General features: G+C 52.4%; 1 protein-coding gene across 8 annotated transcripts in view; it reads right to left on the bottom strand.

The window, feature by feature from the left end:
- LINGO1 (leucine rich repeat and Ig domain containing 1) overlaps nt 1–20,027 on the bottom strand; it is a 464,359-nt gene that overhangs the window by 41,831 nt on the left and 402,501 nt on the right. Inside the window, exon 1 of one of the 8 annotated variants that reach the window (XM_005290584.4) lies at nt 9,796–10,409. The exons of the other annotated variants lie outside the window; for them this stretch is intronic. Within the exon in view, the coding sequence (XP_005290641.1) occupies nt 9,796–9,801 (6 nt within the window). The 5' untranslated portion in view covers nt 9,802–10,409. Of the gene's footprint in view, nt 1–9,795; nt 10,410–20,027 lie in introns of those variants that run through there. 8 annotated transcript variants of the gene reach the window in all.

The following is a 20,027-nucleotide window of genomic DNA, read 5'->3' on the forward strand; positions in this document are numbered from 1 at the left end:
GAAAACAGCAGCCCAGGCAAGCAGGGCTGGTGCAAGGAAGTTTCGCGCCCTAGGTGAAACTTCCACCTTGCGCCTCCCCCCAGCCCTATGGCAACTCCCCGCCCCCCCACCCCCGTGCGGCAGCTCCCCACCCCAGCTCACCTCTGCTCCGCCTCCTCCCCAAGCACGCCGCCCCCGCTCTAATTCTCCTCCCCTCCCAGGCTTGTGGTGCCAAACAGCTGATTGGCGCTGCAAGCCTGGGAGGCGGGAGAAGTGGAGCGGCGACCGCATGCTCGGAGAGGGGGTATAGGAACGCTGTAAAAAAAATAATTAAAAATTGGGGGTACTGCTTTTTGGCACCCCCAAACCTTGGCGCCATAGGCAACCGCCTAGTTTGCCTTAATGGTAGCACTGGCCCTGCAGGCAAGACAGCTCTTCTCCCTGTGCTGTGATCTACGACGCAGGGAACCCACATGGGCAGGGAGTGGGTAGGGGGCATATGGAGAGGGTCAGCTCTTTGGGGCAGGGCTTCTGTCTTCTTGCACTTTGTGGGTGCTCCCCAAATCATAACAGCAGAACGCTGGTCCTGAACGTAGGACTACATATTTAGCTTTTCAACCCCAAACTAAAACCAGAGCATAGGCACCGACTTCCCGTCTGCCCGGTGGCTGCTTGACCCTCCCCTGCCCTTGGCCCCACCCCTGCAACGCCTTTTTCTGCCCCTGCACTGCCCTCGCCCTGCCCCCATTCCACTCCTTCCCCAAAGTCCACACCCCCATTCCACGCCCTTCCCTCAAGTCCCCGCCCCGCCTCTTCTCTGCCTCCTCCCCTGAGTGTGCCACAGCCCCGCTCTCCCCCCCCTCCCGGAAAGTCTTAAGTGCTGCCAAACAGCTGTTAGGCAGTGCAGGGGCGGGAAGCATTGGGAGGGAGCGGGAGGAGCAGGGATGAGGTGCGCTGAGAGGGGAGGGGCGGGGAGCTTGGCTGCTGACAGGTGCAGAGACCTAATTTTTCCCCATGGGTGCTCCAAACCCAGAGCACCCATGGAGTCGGTGCCTATGAACCAGAGGCCAACATTTCCAAACTTGGTGCCTAATTCCCTATTTAGGCATCTAAATCCATGCCCTGATTTTCAGACATGCTGGGCACTCACGACTTCCATTGAAGGACATGGGAGCTACGGGTGCTCAGGACCACTGAATATGAAGCCAGTTCTTTAGATGCTCACCCTTAAATGAACATGGGCACCATAGGTCCGGGTACATCCTGAGAGCTGTTATCATACGGGAACATGGGATGAAAGGGAGGAAGAAAATTGCAATGATTATGTTAGGGGTGGGAGACCACAGCCTCACTGTTTACAGACAAGCCCAGGATAATCTAGAGGCAGTGTTTTCAACACCTGAGTAGCAGGCAATGAGCTGACTCACAGATCAATACTCCAGTTCTTTAGTTGTTCCACACACAGAATTCCCATTGACTACAATGGGAGCTCTATGCATGGAGCAGGACTTACAATAAATCATGTGCTAGCAAAGCATGTCACACCTGGACAATTTGATGTCCTGGATGACCTAAGCTCCTCCCTTCTTTATCATATTGGCTCCTCCTCTAAGGTGGGGGAGCTAGGATAAGCACCAGGAATATCAGCAGCTCATCTGAATGATCTAAATCCTGAATTTGCAAAACTAAAAACCAAGAGACAAAGCTTTCTTGGCATATTTCCAGTGATTCTTACTTCTGCTTGGGTCAGGAACAGTTTCTGCCCTGGTACGTTGGTACATCCACTCCTGGATGGGAGTGGTACACACAGAGATGCAGGAGAATGAAAACAGAATAAAAGGATGCTGAACCCACGGAAAGGCCCTACCACACCCCATGTGCTGTGTCCCCAGGGCCGGCTCTAGCTTTTTTGCTGCCCCAAGCAGCAAAAAAAAGCGCCGCCCCCAAGCCCCCCCGCCGAGCGCCGCGCCGCCCCCCCGCCGAGCACCGGAGCCTGCCCCCCCCGCGCCGAGCGCCGCCGGAACCCCCCCCCGAGCGCCGAGCCCCGCGCCACCCCCCCCCAGCGCCGCGCCGCCGGAGCTCGCCCCCGCCCCCTGCCAAGCACCGCCGGAGCCCCCCTCCAGTGCCGCGCCGCACCCCCACCGAGCACCGGAAACCCCCCGAGCACCGAGCCCCGGAGCCTGCCCCCGCCGAGCGCTGCCAAAACCCACTTCCAGCGCCGCGCCCGCGCCGCCCCCTCGCCGAGCCCCGTGCAACCGGAGCCCGCGCCCCCCCCCCCCCCGCGGAATGCCGCGCTGCGCTCCCCCCGCCACCCCTTACCAGGTGCCGCCCCAAGCATGTGCTTGGGTGCCTGGTGCCGGCCCTGTGTGTCCCTGTGGCTTGTGCGCTCTGAGAGACTTGGAAAGCTTTTTATTCATTTCTAATACTCTAGAGCCTGTTGGCTCTGGTGGATGGCAGTGGCAGAAACCTTTTGTTCACATACACCGTAGGAGCAAATGATGTCCCAGCAATAGGGTTGCCAGGTGTTCGGTTTTCCACTGGAATGCCCAGTTGCAAAAGGACCCTGGAGGCTTCTGTCACCACGTTAAAAGTCCAGTCGGTGGCGCAGTGGGGCTAAGGCAGGCTCCCTGCGTGCTATGGCTCTGCGCGGCTCCTAGAAGCAGTGGTATGTCCCCACTCTGGCTCCTAGGTGTAACCCCTTTGGGGTTTAGAGAGCAAGGCCCTTTAAATCTTTTTCCTAAGAGGGAGGGAGAGAGTAAGAAAAAAAGGAGGGAAACTCCAGGGGGCAGCGCTGGAGCTCCAGGGAGAGAGAGAGAGAGAGAGAGACAGGCTGCAGGCCCTGGAAAAGTGAAGCAGCAGAGAACCTGCCTGAAGCCTGGGAAGGACAGGGCTGATCGGGGACACCCCAGGACAGGAGCGAGGAGAAGCGCTGTGCCAGGGAGGAATTGCTCGAGGAGGACAGGCCGGAGCTGGACCCAGTATCATGGCTGCCCAGAGCTGCATGGGGCTGTGAGTACTGGGGCTTGTGACTCTGCATTGGGGACAAGGAGGGAGGTTGCTAGCTAGTTAAGTGGGGAGGTGGTCGCTCTGTGTGTCTTTGCAGAGAGCGGCAGAAGAGGGCACCGGAGGGGTTTGTTGGGGGAAAGTTCACTGGCGCCGAAGACGACCAGGAGCACCCAAGACTCACCACTGGACTGGAACTTTGCTCAGGACTCCTGAACTCTGTGTGCAGACACATTGCTCGGCGTCTGCCCTTCCAGACTGTGCTACCACTGGGCCTGTGGGGCCTTGGCTTGGATGCAGCCCTGTCTTACTGCTCCCCCTATATTTCCCCTTGTTGTTTTTCTCCTCTCATCCCTCTGTAAATAAATATTTCCCTTGTTATATCCACTGTATTTTTCCTGTAGGTGTGTGTGTTCACTCTGGGGGGGGTTGGAACAGGTGCCCCTGGGGGGGGAAGGGATTTCTCCTGCTGCATTCCTGTGCACGCCTTCTCTTGGCCAGAGCTGCCTGCAGAGCAGGCTCCATCTTGGCCACGAGGGTGCTAAAGTTACATAGGTGTAGGGGCAGCCAGGGGGCTCTGTGCACTGCCCCCACCTTAAGTCCGCAGATCACATTGGCAGGGAACCGCAGCCAATGGGAGCTGCAGGGGCGGTGCCTGTAGACCGGGTAGCGCGCAGAGCCGCCTGGCTGTGCCTCCATGTAGGAGCTGGAGGAGGGACATGCCGCTGCATCTGGGAGCTGCCTGAGGTAAGCGCCACCCGGAGCCTGCACCCCTGATCCCCTCCCGTGCTCCAACCCCCTGTCCCAGGCCTGATCCCCCTCACGCCCTCCGAACCCATCAATCCCCGCCTGGAGCACACTCCTGCGTCCCAAACCCCTCACCCCCAGCCAGAGCCTTCACCCCCCCCTGCACTCCAACCCCCAGCCCTGATTCCCCTCCCGCACACCAAATCCCTCATCCCTGGTCCCACACCAGAACCTGCACCCCCAGCCGGAGCCCTCACCTCCATGCCCCAACCCCGAGCCAGCCCAGTGAAAATGAGCGAGTGAACAGGGGTGGAGCCTCTGAGAAGGGGCAGGGCAAAGGTGTTCAGTTTTGTGTGAGTAGAAAGTTGGCAACCCTACCCAGCAAGCAGAGGCACAGTGGGATCAAATGAGAGTGTGGAAAGAGGGAAGAACGAAGGAGAAGTGGAAGAGAAGCTGAGCTGTAGGGGGGGGGGTGGAACCAGCATTTGGCAGCTCCACAAGCAACATACGCCATGTAACTGTGCACAGACGCTGACTTCCTCCTCCTCCCTCCCAGCACCTCCTGCATGCCGCAGAACAGCTGATTATGGCGGGCAGGAGGCGCTGGGAGGGAAAGAAGGAGTTGATCAGCGAGGCCATCAGAGGGAGGCTGGGGAAAAGGGGGAGCTGGGTGCTAAGCACCCACTAATTTCCTGGAGCACCCACAGAGTCGGCGCCTACATAACTGTGGCCAACATGAGCCATTCACACATATATCACAAACCGTCAAGAGTGAGCCATGATATTAAAACCCCCAGGCCACTCCCTGGTAAACGAAAAGAGCACTCGCCCCATTCAGCCAGGCACAGGATCACTACTGTCTCACTCTAACAGTGGGCAGCAGCACTCAGTGATGAAAGCAAAGGAATTGGGACTTAGGCCTCAACAAACCCAGGCCTCTAAAGAGGGAGGGATTAGAACAGTCATAGGACAGTGGGTTGATCGTGCTGTAGTAGAAAGCAATAATACACAGACCAGTACAAGCACAGGGTCACCACATATGGATCAAATCCAAACTGGCCATGTCCATGCTTTCCAAACCCAACACGGGCATCTGTGCGGCACACGAGTCCCACCATGGCAGACTAAAGCAGCAGTGGCTGTCCCACTTTGATTGCATGGGGCCTAACGAATGATGCCTAAAGGGGCTGTCCTTAGATAGTGTGGCAGAGGCCTGAGTTTCTGGCGCTGAAGGAGTAGGATTCTACCCCCAATTCCCCAGGTATAGATATAACAACTGTGTCTGTTGTACACAGCATATGGATTATTACAGTAGCCCTACGAGCCAAGCAAGTAGTGGGAATCATTATACATGAGCAGCTCCACAAGAGAGCAGGGACAGGCATACACACAAGGCAATACCTGATTAAATGTATTAATCCTAATCTAACCCTCATCAGTTCAGTTGCACTTTATAATACCATAATTACAGTCATTGTATTATTACACTGCAATTACAGCCTAATTATAAAGTGATTTATCAACCTATAGAATTAAACCTCAAGTTATAGGATTTTATACTAGTTACATGTACTAAACAGTGCAACTTCGGCAGTACTACAATTAAATGGATTAGGAATGAAACTAAAGGAGTAATAATAAGTAATTCAGTCATGCAGTTAACCTTCCAGTCATATGAAACACGGGTAATTAGAGGTACCACAAAGTAATTACATTATAGTTGCAGTATAACTACAGTGTAATTACAGTAACTGTATTAAAAAAGTCTAATGATAAGTTCTGTAATTAATTCCTCTTCTTCTTGAGCACAAAAGGGTTGGAAAACCTCCCTCCTCCCCAAGTTCTCTGAACAACTCCAGCTATGTCCACTCTGACTGCATCAAGTCTAATATCCTCCAGTTCAGGCATGTGTCCTCCAAGCCTACAACTAAACTAAGGCCAGCTTCCAGCCAGACATCTTCCAACACTTCTACAGTACTAGTGAAGGACCTTCCAACCCCTGCTTCCACAGTTTCCTGCAATTCCGAGCTGCTTAGGCCTAATTCGAATCACAGCAAGGAGAAAAGGAACCAGCTTCATGCAGAATACTTGCTACATAACTAATGGGGAAGTCCAAAACTGGGACAGAACTGCTGAAACTGTATATTTCAATGAGTTTAGACCAACTCACAGCTTGTCCAGTACTGTAACAGCAATTGCAGGGAATATAAAAGGCTGTCTGTAGAACTGGGCTTGTAAAATGAAGGAGAAACTTGCAAGTGTCAGTTCTGGTGTGTTTTTATATAGCAGGATTCCTGCAGCCCTTAACCCAGTGGGCAAGCACCAGTGATGGAAGGATATCAAAAGTATGGTCTTCATTTAAAAGTTAGATCAACATAGATACACTGCTCAGGGGTGTGAAATCCCCCCCAACGTAAAAGTGGTTAGGTTGACGGAAGAGTTCTTCCGTTGACCTAGCTCCCGCCGCTTGAGGATGTGGATTACCTATATTGACAGAAAAAAAACTTTTCTGTTGCTTTAGGAACCATCTATACTATAGCGATACAGTGGCATGGCTGTAGCACCTGCAGTGTAGACATGGCCAAAGAGAGCAAAGGCTGAGAGAAGTTTCAAAGCTTCAGAATGAGATCAATTCCCCACAGTTGTAGACCAGTGAACTCCCAGCATCATACATTCCAGAAAGGAGCCAGGAGAAGAATGTGAGAAGGCAAAGGAGGAAGGGTAAGTGCTGATCTTGAGTGAAAAGTCTTTTGGAATGCCAGTCCCACCATGCCTGCTCTTTTCTTCCTCCAGTCCTGTCCCCTGCCCAAACCACCTAAAAGAAAGACAATCCCTCTGCACATCTACACACATGCAAGTCTGTGACATTCTGAATGGAGACAGGCTCCCTGGGTAGCAGGAGGAACACCATGAATCCTGGGGGAGAGGACAGGAATCCATCAAATCCTTTGCCCTGAAGTGATGGGTGAAACTGGTTCCTATAGCCCTAGAAGTAAAGCATCATGGGATGTTCAAGCAACATTGTACTGATAGGTACGAGCTGCAGTGGGAGGGAGAACAGAACGTGCTCCTAAGGGCTACTGATCCCATTGCTGGAGCTCGGAGGATACCTGCCTTGATTATCGGAATGTCAGGAGGGTGTGGATAGGGACACTGAATATATTTGGATCATTGGAGTTTCAGATACTTGAGGAATGTAATTAACAGATGTTGGGGGGACCTGATCTTACAGGGGTTTGGATCTTTCAGGAGGTGTTGTAATCCCATTCTTCAAAGAGTGAAGCATGAGGGTGCCTGAGCCACGACCTTGAAGTCCATGGGTGTATCATTCCAGCCCCCATCTTTGCCCAGATATTTAGTTAGTGACAGTGATTTGGATGGTGGTCATCACTGTAGTTTCTGCTGTATGTAGATGTCAGAGCTGTAAAGAGCTCAGAGCTGCTGCTCCTAGGACAGGCTGGATGGGGAGGACAAGGTTAATCCTCACTGAAGGTATTGGGGCAGGGACACGTACAACCAGCTGTGGAAATCCCAGTCGAAAGGCTGGCTTTGAGGTTTGCATAGAAAGAAGGGGAAAGGAGGCAGCTGGAGATGGGGGAGTAAAACTGGGGGGGGGGGTGGAGATGGGAAATCTTCGGCAGAGCTCCAGAGGTCCTGCATTTCACGCTGTTTCCTGACCCACCCAGTCTTTCACCATAACTTTGCTGTTCAAATGCAAGAGCTCCTCTCCTTGGTCAGGCTCTCGGCAAGTGCATGAATTCCAGAAAGCAAGAGTAGCATCTGCCATGACTATGGCTTCCACTCTGCTCCGTGCCCAGTGCTGCTGCCAAACACATCCTGCAGAACCGTAATACAAAGCCATTTTGCTTCTGGAAGGAAGGGGACGCTACTTTTGAAGGATGTCTAGCTTCTGTGGTGATATGGGCACTAAAAGTGCTTAGATGGCTGGGTCAGACAGACACATACACAGAGGGAAGCAAGAGAACTAGGTCTTTGTGATCCAACAAGCACCTCCCGTGAAAGGACTCTGAGCAGTTTCTCTCACTCCACCCACGCACAAACCCACTCCGCCCACGAGTGAGTTGCCTCCCCAAAATAGCACCCCCTGTTTGTTCTCTGAGCCCACAAGCTCCTGCATCCTGATCATGCTGTGGCCAACACCTTTGGCTCTGGAATATTTTTACTTCCCTGAGACAGAAAGGTGAAAAATCTGATCAGCACCACAAATGTAAAAAGGCAACAAAGGAAAATTCCATTCAGGGGGCAGCCGGGCTGGGCTCCTCCCTTGGGGGTCACTGTCTTTTCCCCTTGGTATCACCAGAGTCTGAACCCCCGGTCCATGCACGGCAGATCCCACCCCTATGTTAGAGACAGCCACATCTGAGATGGGCTGAATTCCCTGCAATCCACCCTCCCCACCCTGATGCTGGGCTGTCAGGAACTGAGGGCTGAGCCCCTCTAATATTAACCCTTTCTCTCCCCTGACACTACCATCAGATCCTGATTGAGGGCTGGCTACTTTTCCTGACATAAAGCAATTCCAACCCCTTCCCTAACACTGGCTCCTCTGGAATTGAAAGGCAACCCTCCTGAAATTAACCCTTTCCACCCTGCTGCCATTGGTGGGCTGGAACTGAGGGCTAGAGTTCCTGAAATTAACCCTTTCTGTCCCCCAACAATCCTGCCCCAATATTAAGCTCTCGATGACTGAGGGCTAATCCAGGCGGAAATTAACCACTAACACCCCTGACTACCCCGCCCCAGGGCTGAGGTAGCTGGGACTGAAGACTAATCCCACCTGATATTAACTCTTCATGCCCCAGACTGCACTGCCTGTCTCTGACTGCAGGCTAATCTCCCTGGTATCAGCCTCTGCTGATCCCTGGTTGGTAGCGCTGTCCCAGTAATACCCCACCTGAATGTGTAATCTGTTCCAGGCCAGTTAACTCATCTGCTTAGCTGGACCAGGCAGGCTCCCCACATTACCATGCAGCCCAGCACCTCATTTCCCTTCCCCACCCCCCAGCACAGCCATGTGCCAGTTTATTAGCTAGGCTAGGATGAAAACAGCGGCTAGCAGCTGAGCCCCATTGACCCATCCATCCATCTGTCTATCCAGGTTTTTATAGGTGGCACATCACTCTGGTATCTCGGGACCTGGCTCAGTCTCCTTAGCCAGCTAGAGTGCATTGGTGGTGGGGAGTTGGGTACAACCAGTGCTGCACCCCCAAAGATTGACAGTGGGGACAGGGGGAAGGGAACAATATGGGAAATTAAATGCCCAGCAACGCAGGACAATGGAGAAAAAGGAGAAGGGACGGGGGGGGGGGGGGGAAATGAGGGCAGAGCCAGCAGAAAAAGCCAGAGCACTTCTGCTGCCAGGTAGCCGGCACAAGGGCAGAGGCAGCTGGCAGAGCTCTGGGAACCCAAACCCTTGTAGCCCCAGAACCCAACGCACACTACACAACCCAACATGCATACACAGAACTCGCACATGGAAAGGACCAACACACACAACTCACACCCTTGGGAGAAAGAACCCCCTCCTCCCCCCCAGCTGACATCCTTCCTAGAACACTGACACAAAACTCACAGCCCTCCAGTGAAAACGGCTCCCGCTCACACAGCCCTATAATGAAAAGGGTCAGGACACACAATTGCACACCCATTCACTAAGCGATCTAGCCCTGCACATACCCACATTCCACACAAAGACCCACCACACTCACCCCACACCACAGAGACTCCTAGCCCTCCGTAACACACATACACCCTGAATAAAAAAGCAACCCACCCAACCAAAAGCCCAGCATGCTCGCGATTCACACTCCCATTCAATGGGCATCCTCTCCCCCACCTCATATTGACACACACAGCTCGTCCCAGCCATCCAAACCCAGCACACACGTACAAACTTCCCAGCGGAAGATTGCAATCCAAGGCACCGATCCCAGGCTTGCAGCCCGGCAAGTGAAATAGACCGACTCCCCCTTCCCGGAGCCTGGGCAGGACCAGCTCAGCCTCCCCTCCCCGTCAGTCCCGGGCCACCCCAGCCCCAGCTCTTACCTGCATCTCATGCTCGCCGCTTGTCTCTCTCGGTTAGAAATGGCATCTCCCCCAGCCCCCAAATCCACCTGCAGCAAGGCAGCTCCCCTCTCCTCGCCGAAAGGCAGCAGCACGCCCAGGCTGCGGGCTCTGTCCAGAGCCGAGCCCCCCTCCCAGGCCGAGAGCCGGGTCCAGGATGGGGGGCGCTGGGGTCCGGGCAGCCCGCTGGGCTCTAAGGGCGAGCTGCTGCCCGCACCCCCGGCGCGGCTCCTGCAGGTGGGAAGGTGGGCTGGAGGCTCCGGGGGGAAGGGGGAGGCATCTCCTCCCTTAAACCCAGACAAAGGGGGGGGGGTCGGGATAAGCGGCCCCCCCACTGCTCCTCCTCCGCTACTCGCGCTCCGGCCCCAGCAACTGCGGGGCGGGGATGAGCCGGCGACTGAACGTAGCGCTGTGGCGAAGCGAGCCTCCTCCGGGGCTGCCCCCCAGGACACACCGCGAGCGAGCGAGCCAGCCAGCGCCAGCTGGGGCCGAGAGGGGTGGGCGGGGCCCCAGAGCGCTGGGCGTGGCCAGCTGGGAGCCCGGAGAGCGCCCGCGGCTCCCGGCAGAACTGGTGGAGCCTGGCTGAGCGCCTGCAATCAATAGAAGCCTCCCCTCCCACTCCAAGGCGGCGAGTGGCGGAAAAGGTGGGGTACGGGCAGAGGCAGGTACAGACCAGCCCAGGCAGGTGGGGTGAGGGGCTGGCTGCTTGGGGGCGATGCCATGAGCCTCTGCTGCCTGGGCCACGCCCTGGCCTGGAGCTTTGCAGCCCACGTGCCCTGATCCCGGCTCTGGCACGGACAGCTCCTGCCGGCTTGGTAGTTGCTCCCTCTCTGGGGTGGCAGAGGGAGGGGTGCCCTGCCCTGCCCTGCCCACTGCTGGCATGCTTACTCTGCCAAAGGAAGATAGCAGAGGTAGGGGGTTAAAGGGGACATATCCTTTGGGAGTGGGACATTTCTACTCACCCCTCACCTGGAAAGGGTGCTGGCTCTAGGATTCTCCCACTCTCACCTCACCAGGAAGTGCCAGCTTTTCTTGGGCACGTAGGCCAGCCGCAAAGCCCATGTTCGCTAGGCTTTCTCCCTGGATTCTAGCTCCGAGAGCAGCGTCCCAAGAGTTCCAGCCAGTACTGGGCTGATATGGCTATGCCGGTCACATAGTTGGAACCTAAGAAGTTTCATACGCTCCCTGTCCTCCTTGACAATTGATGGGCACTGTCTTATTATAGCTTCACAGGTGATCGGCCTTGTCTCTGGTTTCCAACAGAGGGTGCCAATGTGGTGTATGCACAGTCCAGCGAGGCTGTGGGGAGCGGGAGCAGAGATCAGGGGAGAACAATCAGAGGAATGAAAATGTAGGAATTGACATCTTTCAAACACCCTGATAAGATCACATGTACTAGAAACTGCCCAGCAGATCCCAGACCCTGTCAAGTTCCTCTGGACTAGAGAGGGCTCTACTGACAGCAATGGGCAGCGCTTTGTATCTGATATGGTACCTTTCATTTATAATGTACAAACGGGTTATAACACAGGGTAGGAAAAATAATACCCAGCTCTTATATGGCACTTTTTATCCATAGATAAAATGCTTAGAAAAGAGGTCAGTATATCATTAGCTCTATATTACAGATGGGAAAACTGAGGCACAGAGACTTGCCCAAGGTCAGCCAAGCAGGAAATAGAACCCAGGACTCCTGGGCCCTAGAGCAGTGGTTCTCAAACTTTTTTCCCCATGGATCACTTGAAAATTGCTGAGGGTCTCAGCGGACCACTTAATGATCTTTCCAAATGTTGTTTGTAACATTAACTAACTGTTGTAAAGCGCTTGGGATAAAAGCACTATATTAAAAAAACCCTTAATTACTAACGTTTTTTGTTCTACAAATAAAAGCACACAACTCATATTTTAATATCAGTAGTTTTACCTTTCTAATGCAATGGATGTGCCCTCTCTCCTCCACTCAGGGCCGGCTCCACGGTTTTGGCTGCCCCAAGCAGCCAAAAAAAAAAAAAAAAAAAGCCGCGATCGCGATCTGCGGCGGCAATTCGGCGGAAGGTCCTTTGCTCCGAGCGGGAGTGAGGGACTGTCCGCCGAATAGCTGGACCTGCCGCCCCTCTCTGGAGTGGCCGCCCCAAGCACCTGCTTGCCAAGCTGGTGCCTGGAGCCGGCCCTGCCTCCACTCCAGCAGCCCCCGAGCTGGAGCTGGGAAGGAGGGGGGTCTCTTCCCTGCCACAGCAGCCACAGAGCTGAGGCTGGGAAAGAGGGTTGTCTCTCCCCTGCAGCCACAGCCCTGGAGCTGGGGAAGTCGACTCTTTCTCTGGCTGCCGCAGCCCTGCACATCCCAAATTCCCCCCACCCGCTCTTCTCACCCCACTGCCCCCTCCCACCTATCCCCTATTCCTCCCAAGGCCACCACTTCACCTTATATGTGCATCTTCTCCAGGGTCCAGGCACTTAATTAGTAGAGCCACGCCTGCGCGGCTCCACTAATTAGGTGGGTGGCCCTTCATTCTGTTGTGTGCGGCCGCCCAGGCGCACGCCTTAGAGGGAACTATCCGCAGACCACTGGTGGTCCACAGACCACACTTTCAGAACCTCTGCCCTAGAGCAATGCTCTACCAACTGGGCCATCCTTAGCAATTATGTTCCAGCTATCTCAAAGCACTTTGCAAAGGGGAGGAATATCATTACCTCCATTTTACAGGTGAGGAAACTGAGGCACAGAGAGGCTAAGTACCTGCTCCAAGACCACACAGTAAGTTAGTGTCCAGGTCAGAAACAGAATCAACATCTCCTGACTCCTGGGATCCATTGGACCATACTGTCTCCTGACACGTGTAATGGAGAATGGACTGAAGCCAGTACAACACCCTCTGCTTACAGTGGATGAGGGGTTACATAGAATGCAGCATGCTAAGTTTGTCATTGCTAGAAATGGGGAGGCAGCCATGACAAATAAAATGCGGGGTGGCCTTTGCATCAAGCCCAACCCCCACCGAACCTTTCGTGCTAAGCTCCCTACAGCCACACAGCACATTCAGACCAGCGTGAGGTTGCCTGTGGGGGCATCTCCCTTCTTCCTGCTGCGAGAGGAGAGCAGCCCACTGAAGACACATGAACAACTGATCACCAGCAGTGGGCCTATTAAAGGCAGAATCATGTCAGAGGGAGGGTTCTGGGCCCTGTTGTGAACTCCAAAGCTTCAGAGGTTTCAATAAGCTTCCAGGTTTTGGCTTCTTAACTGGAACCAAATGTCGAAACTTTCTGAGGTTTGTCCATTGCTACATTTAAAAATAATGGGTTTCAGTGGACATAGCAATGCCCTCTGCTTATATAGCAGATACAGCTCCCGCAGCCTATAATGTCTTCTTATAACAACATTCACGGATTTGTCTAATGATGTCTCTTCCATCCAAGGCAGTTTTCTCCAGCGATAATGGATACAAACTTTGTTTCTAATGTGCACTTTCACTTCCTGTTTCCCTCCAGAAGAGCTCTTTGGGGATCTTTACCATTCTGCCTTCCCTCTGCCCTATAACAGTCCCCAGTCATAGCAACCTTCCTTCCAGCCAAGGAAGGGAAGAGACAGGGCAGCTGCATTCAGAATCCATTAACGCTGCCCGATGCACTGGCCAACAAAGTTGCTTGCCAGGCTACCCAACTCCCACTTGAGCCTCTAGATGGAGCCTGAATGGCTATTTCTGTCTGCGGAAGCTTTTGATGATAATGATCTGGCCTTAATCCACAAGCCATGTAAGTGAGCCACTGATGGATACGGGAATGGGCTAAGATTCCCAGACAGAGAGATGCTCCACACAGGCTTCCCTCAAGCAAACGGAAACAAAGTGACTGTTTGGGGTCCTGCCCTTATGGGGGCTCTGTGCCATTGTGCAACAACTTGCGATCTCACTGCTGACCCAAACTCCTCCTTTGGCATCAGGACCAGAGTGGAAATGAACCCAGGCACCAGTCCCATCTTCAGTGTGACAGCAGGGGAGGCTGAGCACTTCTTCCAGCAGCAGGGTCAAGGGTTACCAGCTCAATCCTCCCTCAGCTAGCTTACGTCCCTGCAAATTGTAAGGAGTTCCCTGGCTGGCTCCCAGGAAGAATGGGCTGAGCCTTACTGCCCAGGAGTCACCCTCAAACCCAGCATAGATATAGATAGTTATCCTCCTGTGTGTTCCCAAAGGATCCCTGCAAACTGAAATGAAATAAACAAAGGGAAGAAGACAAGACTTGCCAGACTAGGTTTGAATCACCTATAATAAGAGCTCTGTGCCCTTACACACACACACACACACACACACACACACACACACACACACACACACACACACACACACACACACACACACTCTCTCTCTCTCTCTCTCTCTCTCTCTCTCTCTCTCTCTCACCTCTTACATATACTCCACCCTCTTTGGATATTACAGATGATAAATATAAGAATACAGATCAACTATACCAAAGATCATCATTGCAGTATATACAGGTGTGTGTGTGTGTGTGCACACACACACATTTCTCTTTTGAGGTCAAGGGAACTTCAATGCAGTCTTTTTCGGTGGGTCTCAGATCTTTACACAAGATCAACATCTATTACTATTATTATTATCATGCATATTTAAACAGTACCACAAATGTAAATGGCCCTTTACAAACATAGACAAAGCATGCTTCCGGTTCCAAAGAGCTGACAATCTGAATTATGCAAGCCAAGCAAACCCACGGCAAACAACAGTTTAGATTGCCAGCTCTTCAGGGTGGGAAAAGAGTCTGATATCTTCTTTAAAAGCCCCATTGAAATGGATGGCGCGGTATAGTCTTTTCTACAGAGCAGGATGAGACCTATGTAGAGAAGACACCACCTAATTCATCTTGATCCACCAAAAGATGTAATATGTGCACCTTGTATATATATTATGATGATACTGTTGCTAGCAGATGACCAAGACAATACTGTATTACCACCATCATTTGCTCCTATGGTGCTTCCAAGTTGGGGGTGGGGCTGACTTGTCTTGCACAGTTCAGAACGTGCTGTTGGCACCAACACATCTTTAATAGTAATGACAACACTTCTGAGAGAGGGGGTCTCGGGCTTCATAATGAGAAGAGGTGGGTTTTAGGGGGTAAGATACTTTGGAGCATAAACAGCAATAGGATATATGTGAATTCATAATTTTAGAAATGTGTTGGAGAGAGAGGGATAGAAAGAGAGTGAGTGAGGGAGGTGTCAGGGAAATGAGATCAATGGGGATGCATGGAGCATCCCGCATCCATGCTCTTCACCTGCCAAACTTGAGACAAAATCCTGCTCCCCCTCCCCCCCCCAAGCCCCACAATATTAGCGCAGGAAGCTGGAAATGATGTGGGATCAATTGCCTTTGCATAAATCACATTTTTCTACAACTTCAGTCTAGCGATTTTCCTAATGACTCTGGTGTTGATAAAATAACACAGCGGGAAAAGCAAGAAAACATCAAGTACATGAGGGATGGAGGTAAATTTGAATCTAAAAACAATGGCTATAGCCTGCTTTTGCTCAGATGGGTGAGGATTTTACTGCTGACATGAATGGGAGCAGGATCAGGCCCCTAATGAGGAAGTGTGGGCTGGGAGCTGAGAGGGTGCAGTCTGAAACTCACTGAGATACGTACCAAGGCAGCCTCACTCCACGCCTCAACACTGCCCACTAGGTGGCAGCGTTAAAGAGTAGAATGAATCATTGTGGAGGCTGAGTGAAGAGACCAACTTTGTTGTTAATCCATGATCAGCACAGAGCGGTGGATGGAGGTCCCTTTATTTAGCAGCTCCCCTTTCTCAGGGAACACTCCGGAGTCCCACAGGCAAGGCCTGTAGGGAGCTATCTAGGTTAGCCTGTACCTTATTTCAAAGGTCTACCAGGGGAGTTCACCAGACCTCCAGCGGTGAGTTGTTGCTGGGAGTTGTGGCCAAAACTGCAACACCTCATTTCTCCATAGGATTGGCATGGGGGTGCACATGACATCTGTCCAGCCACAGAAATGCAGATAATCCACACCACAGTGAATAGCCTGACTTTGCTGCAGTTAGACCCATCCTGTGTCATAGAAGCCAAATCAGCTGATCTGGCCTTTATTTTCCCACACATATGTAGCTAGCACCCCAAGTCCTCCCCTTCAAAGCCAGCCCATTATTGCTAGGTGAGGCAAAGTTCCAGAGCTTGGGAAATTGGGTTCAGAGATGCAATGGTGAGTACAGAAGCCAGTTATCCAAACTATCTGAAACAACTGAGCTCTGCAGAGCTGGCCTGGATATTTCTGCAGAGGTTCCCACTGCTTCCAGACAGGCTGGAAATACCTTGAAAATAGCTTCTTTCTCATGGCATTTCAGCACTTCTGGTCCAGATCCAGAGCTGGCCATAGGTCCCCATACTTTGAGGGCTCTATAGTCCCATGCAGGCTCTGCAGCTCAGGAGTCAGACCTACTTCTCCCTCCAGATGTGTTGTGAGAAACCATTTTCTCCTTTAGCACCAGGACATGTCATGGCCTGAGTCTCTCCTTCGGCAGCCTTGCCCTCACACATCACAGAGCCATCCTTGTCCAGGATACAGCTAGGGACAGCTGGGAGAAAAGGAGGTGGTGAAAAGAGAAAACAGTTTTGTAACCCTTCTGCCAGGTGGTTAACTACAGCAAGAAGGGCTGGGTTGAATATGTCGAGGGTCCCTCTTGATGAGCAACAGAACTGGCTCAAGCCGCCACCTGGACACACCTCTACCTCAATATAACACGACCCGATAAAACACAAATTCGGATATAACGCGGTAAAGCAGTGCTCCGGGGGGGGAGGAGGGGGACTACGCACTCCAGTGGATCAAAGCAAGTTCGATAAAATGTGGTTTCACCTATAATGCGGTAAGATTTTTTGGCTCCCGAGGACAGCGTTATATCGAGGTAGAGATGTATTTGGAAAAATAAATAAATCCTCCTCTAGTTTGCCCTTAGCAGGCAGAACACCCCCTACCTGCCCGCCCACATTCTGAGTCTATATACAAAACAAGGGGATATTTATTAGGGAATCTAGGAAAATTCAGCAACACTATAACATTCAGATAAGGATTAAAGCCCTCTGTAAATCTGCAGGAGTCCATTCTCCTCCCTCCCCACCAGTCTCTCTGAATGGCCATCAGGCAGGAGTTCCCTGGCCACGTCAGTCCACCCACCGCAAACCCCACTCACAGTTCAGGTTGCTGAATGGCAGTAGTCCAGCTGCTAATGGCAATTCTCTCTGCAGATCCAGATCCAGCCCTGGTGAAGCTGTTTGCCTAGTCCCACCCTGAGGCAGCGCCAACTGACCCAGCTTTGTGATTCAGCTTAATTTAAGTGCTGGGTAGGGAGGGACCTCACTGAAACTGCTCTATGGGTCTCTGCTGGGGAACCCACTCTGTACTGTCTCCTCTGAGAAATCCTCTCTGTGTCACAGGATCCTCAGGAGGGGGAAGCCAAGAGGATCTAGGACCTTGGGGCAGAGTCCTTGCTACCTGGAGATGTACTTCCTACCACAAGAAGAGAATGCCTTCCTTCTCTCTGCCTTGGAGTTCAAACTCCACCTCCCTACCAATGTCTAAGGCCATTTCTGCACTAGCGAGCTTGCAGTGGCACAGCTGTACCAATACCGCTGTAAGATTGCTTGTGTAGCTGCTCCATGCAAATGGGAGAGAGCTCTCCCATCAACATAATAAAACCACCTCCATGAGTGGTGGTAGCTATGTCAGAGGGAGAAGCTCTCCTGCCAACATAGCGCTGTGCACACTACCACTTATGCCGAAGAAATTTATGTCACTCGGGGGTGAACGGCAGAAGTTTTGCTGAAATAAGTGGTAGTATAGACATGGCCTTAATCTAGATCAGTTAGGGTGATTTCCAAGTGTGACTGGTGGCATTGTGGGTATGTAACATATGTAAATGAGGCACTCTATAGACATTCTTTTTCCTTTCCAACAACTCAGGGTGCAGAGCGCTCCTTCCATTCTGAAGCTTTCAACTACAGACTTACAGGTTAACAAGGTAGTTACCCACATTTTCCAGCTCTCGGAGGCTGGAGCATTCAGGTCTATTGGAGCTATTCATCATGGGGTCAGATGATTTGCCCACCCCAGTCTGTGCTGAGCCATGAAGTTTAGACCCACATCCCTAAAACTGGGGATGATGTTCAGACCTAGGGTTTGGTTCGTCGTGTTGAATCCTACGTACCTGAAATTCAATCCCTCCTCCCCCCTTCCACCTCACAGTCTGGTGTCATTTGGATGCAGGGTTTTAGTTCAGGCCCATCTCTGAATGCTAATCCTAGCACTGGCCTGTCCCCCCAGAGTGCAGCGGTCCTGGTAGGAACCAACCCTCTCCAGCAAGGAGGTGCGGGTGCTGGGGGAGGGAGGTAAATACTGTCTCTATCACAGCAGGCTATCATTAGCATCACCTCCAGCCAGGCTTCCTCTTTTAGATTATGCTGATATTGTGGGTATGGTTGCTTTGATTACTGAACTGTCAGAGCCAGACGTCAGGGGTGATGCAGGGGGAATCTGACTGGAGAGAGCTGAAGCGGGCTGAGCTGAAGAGATGCGAACTCAGGCTGTTCCCATGATGGATGGATGGAGTAGTCGGGGAAGCAGAGCCGGGAGCAGCTTAGGAGGTGAGCAGCCCAGGGAAAGGTCAGGCCCCTCTCATGCCAGCTGGTGACAAGAGTACAGTGAACTAGCTCCTCAGGCGAGTGTGTCTCCTGACAGCCCCCGATGTGATACAGAGCACAACCCACCTGGCCCACAACATGCAGCAGGACCAGCAATTACACTGTGTCCCGCTTGTAATCTGCTGTAATGCCCAGAGCCTGGGCTCACACTGACCCTGCTCATAGTCCGTGGCAATGCCCAACATTCATGTCAAGCTTTACCCGTAGCCCATGTGCTGGCTGAACACCAGGAAATAAGAAAAAAAGAAACGGGGGTTATACATGGCAGCACACATCTAGCGGTGTCCAAGTAGTCCTATCCAAAATCTACGGCAGCACCCGCTGCTGTCGCCGAGCCCTGCCAGTAACCCATGGTAACATCTGACTCCTCCAACAAGCCCTGCTAGTAACCCACGGTAACCCCCGATGAGCTCCACTAGTAACCCACGGTAACTCCCAAAACCCCCAATGAGCAATGCTGGTAAACCATGGTAACCCCCGACACCTCCAACAAGCCCTGCTGGTAACCCACGGTAACCCCCAACGAGCCCTGCTGGTAACCCATTATAACCCGTAATGCTTCCAACAAGCCCTGCTGGTAATCCACAGTAACACCCGACATCTCCAAAGAAGCCTCCCATGTTACCATGGCAACACCCAATAAGCCCCACCCATAATCTTCAAAGGTGCCTGACGAGCCCCACTTGTCCCCATAGCAGCATGTCTCACACACCTTACCACGGTAGGACGATGCCTCGTCACAGTGGTACTGAGGGGAGGACAAGAACAAGCTGGGAGAAATTGCTTGCCAGTTTCAATGACTCGCAGGTGACTTTGCTGCTGCTCTCTGGAAGTGACTTCCAGACGGGGCTAGAATACCCTCAGCAATATCAGGCTGGGGTCCGTAGGCTGAGAGGAACCTCACAACTGCCGACATCCACCACCCCCCCCCAAATGTGATAAAAGCACGAGTTATTAAAAGGTTAATTATTAGTGACACCTCTCAATGTCCCGCTTTTGGTACGTATTCCACACTTTGTGGCATACAGGGCACCCAGGGTTAACACATCTGGCAGGCCCCATACAGATCATGACTCAATCCCACGGGAGTGCCAAATGCAGACAGTGCTGGGTCTAGTTCCCGGCAGGAGGAAGCAGTGCCAGAGCTCTCCAGAACAAATGGGCTCTTATGTTTCTGAGAAAAATATATATAATATATAAAGATCTGTGTTAGACTTAATGAGGAGCAATTACCCATAATCCCCACACATCTGCTCACACCACAAACAGCAGCCCAGTGTTTCAAGAACAGGGTTTTCTTTCTCCAAATGCAGCTGATTCTGAAGAGGGCTGGTTGGAAAACTGCTGTGGGCCAGACTCGGATCCCATTACTCCTGCTGCATAAGTTGCCTTTCTTCAGAAGCAGTCCCAGAAGAGTGAGGTGCCACTAAACCAGAGTGAGGGCATCAGAACCTGGCCTTCAGCAAATAAACACGAGAGATCAGTG

Source organism: Chrysemys picta, chromosome 10, assembly GCF_011386835.1.
Source record: "Chrysemys picta bellii isolate R12L10 chromosome 10, ASM1138683v2, whole genome shotgun sequence".
NCBI classification, from domain to species: Eukaryota; Metazoa; Chordata; order Testudines; family Emydidae; genus Chrysemys; species Chrysemys picta.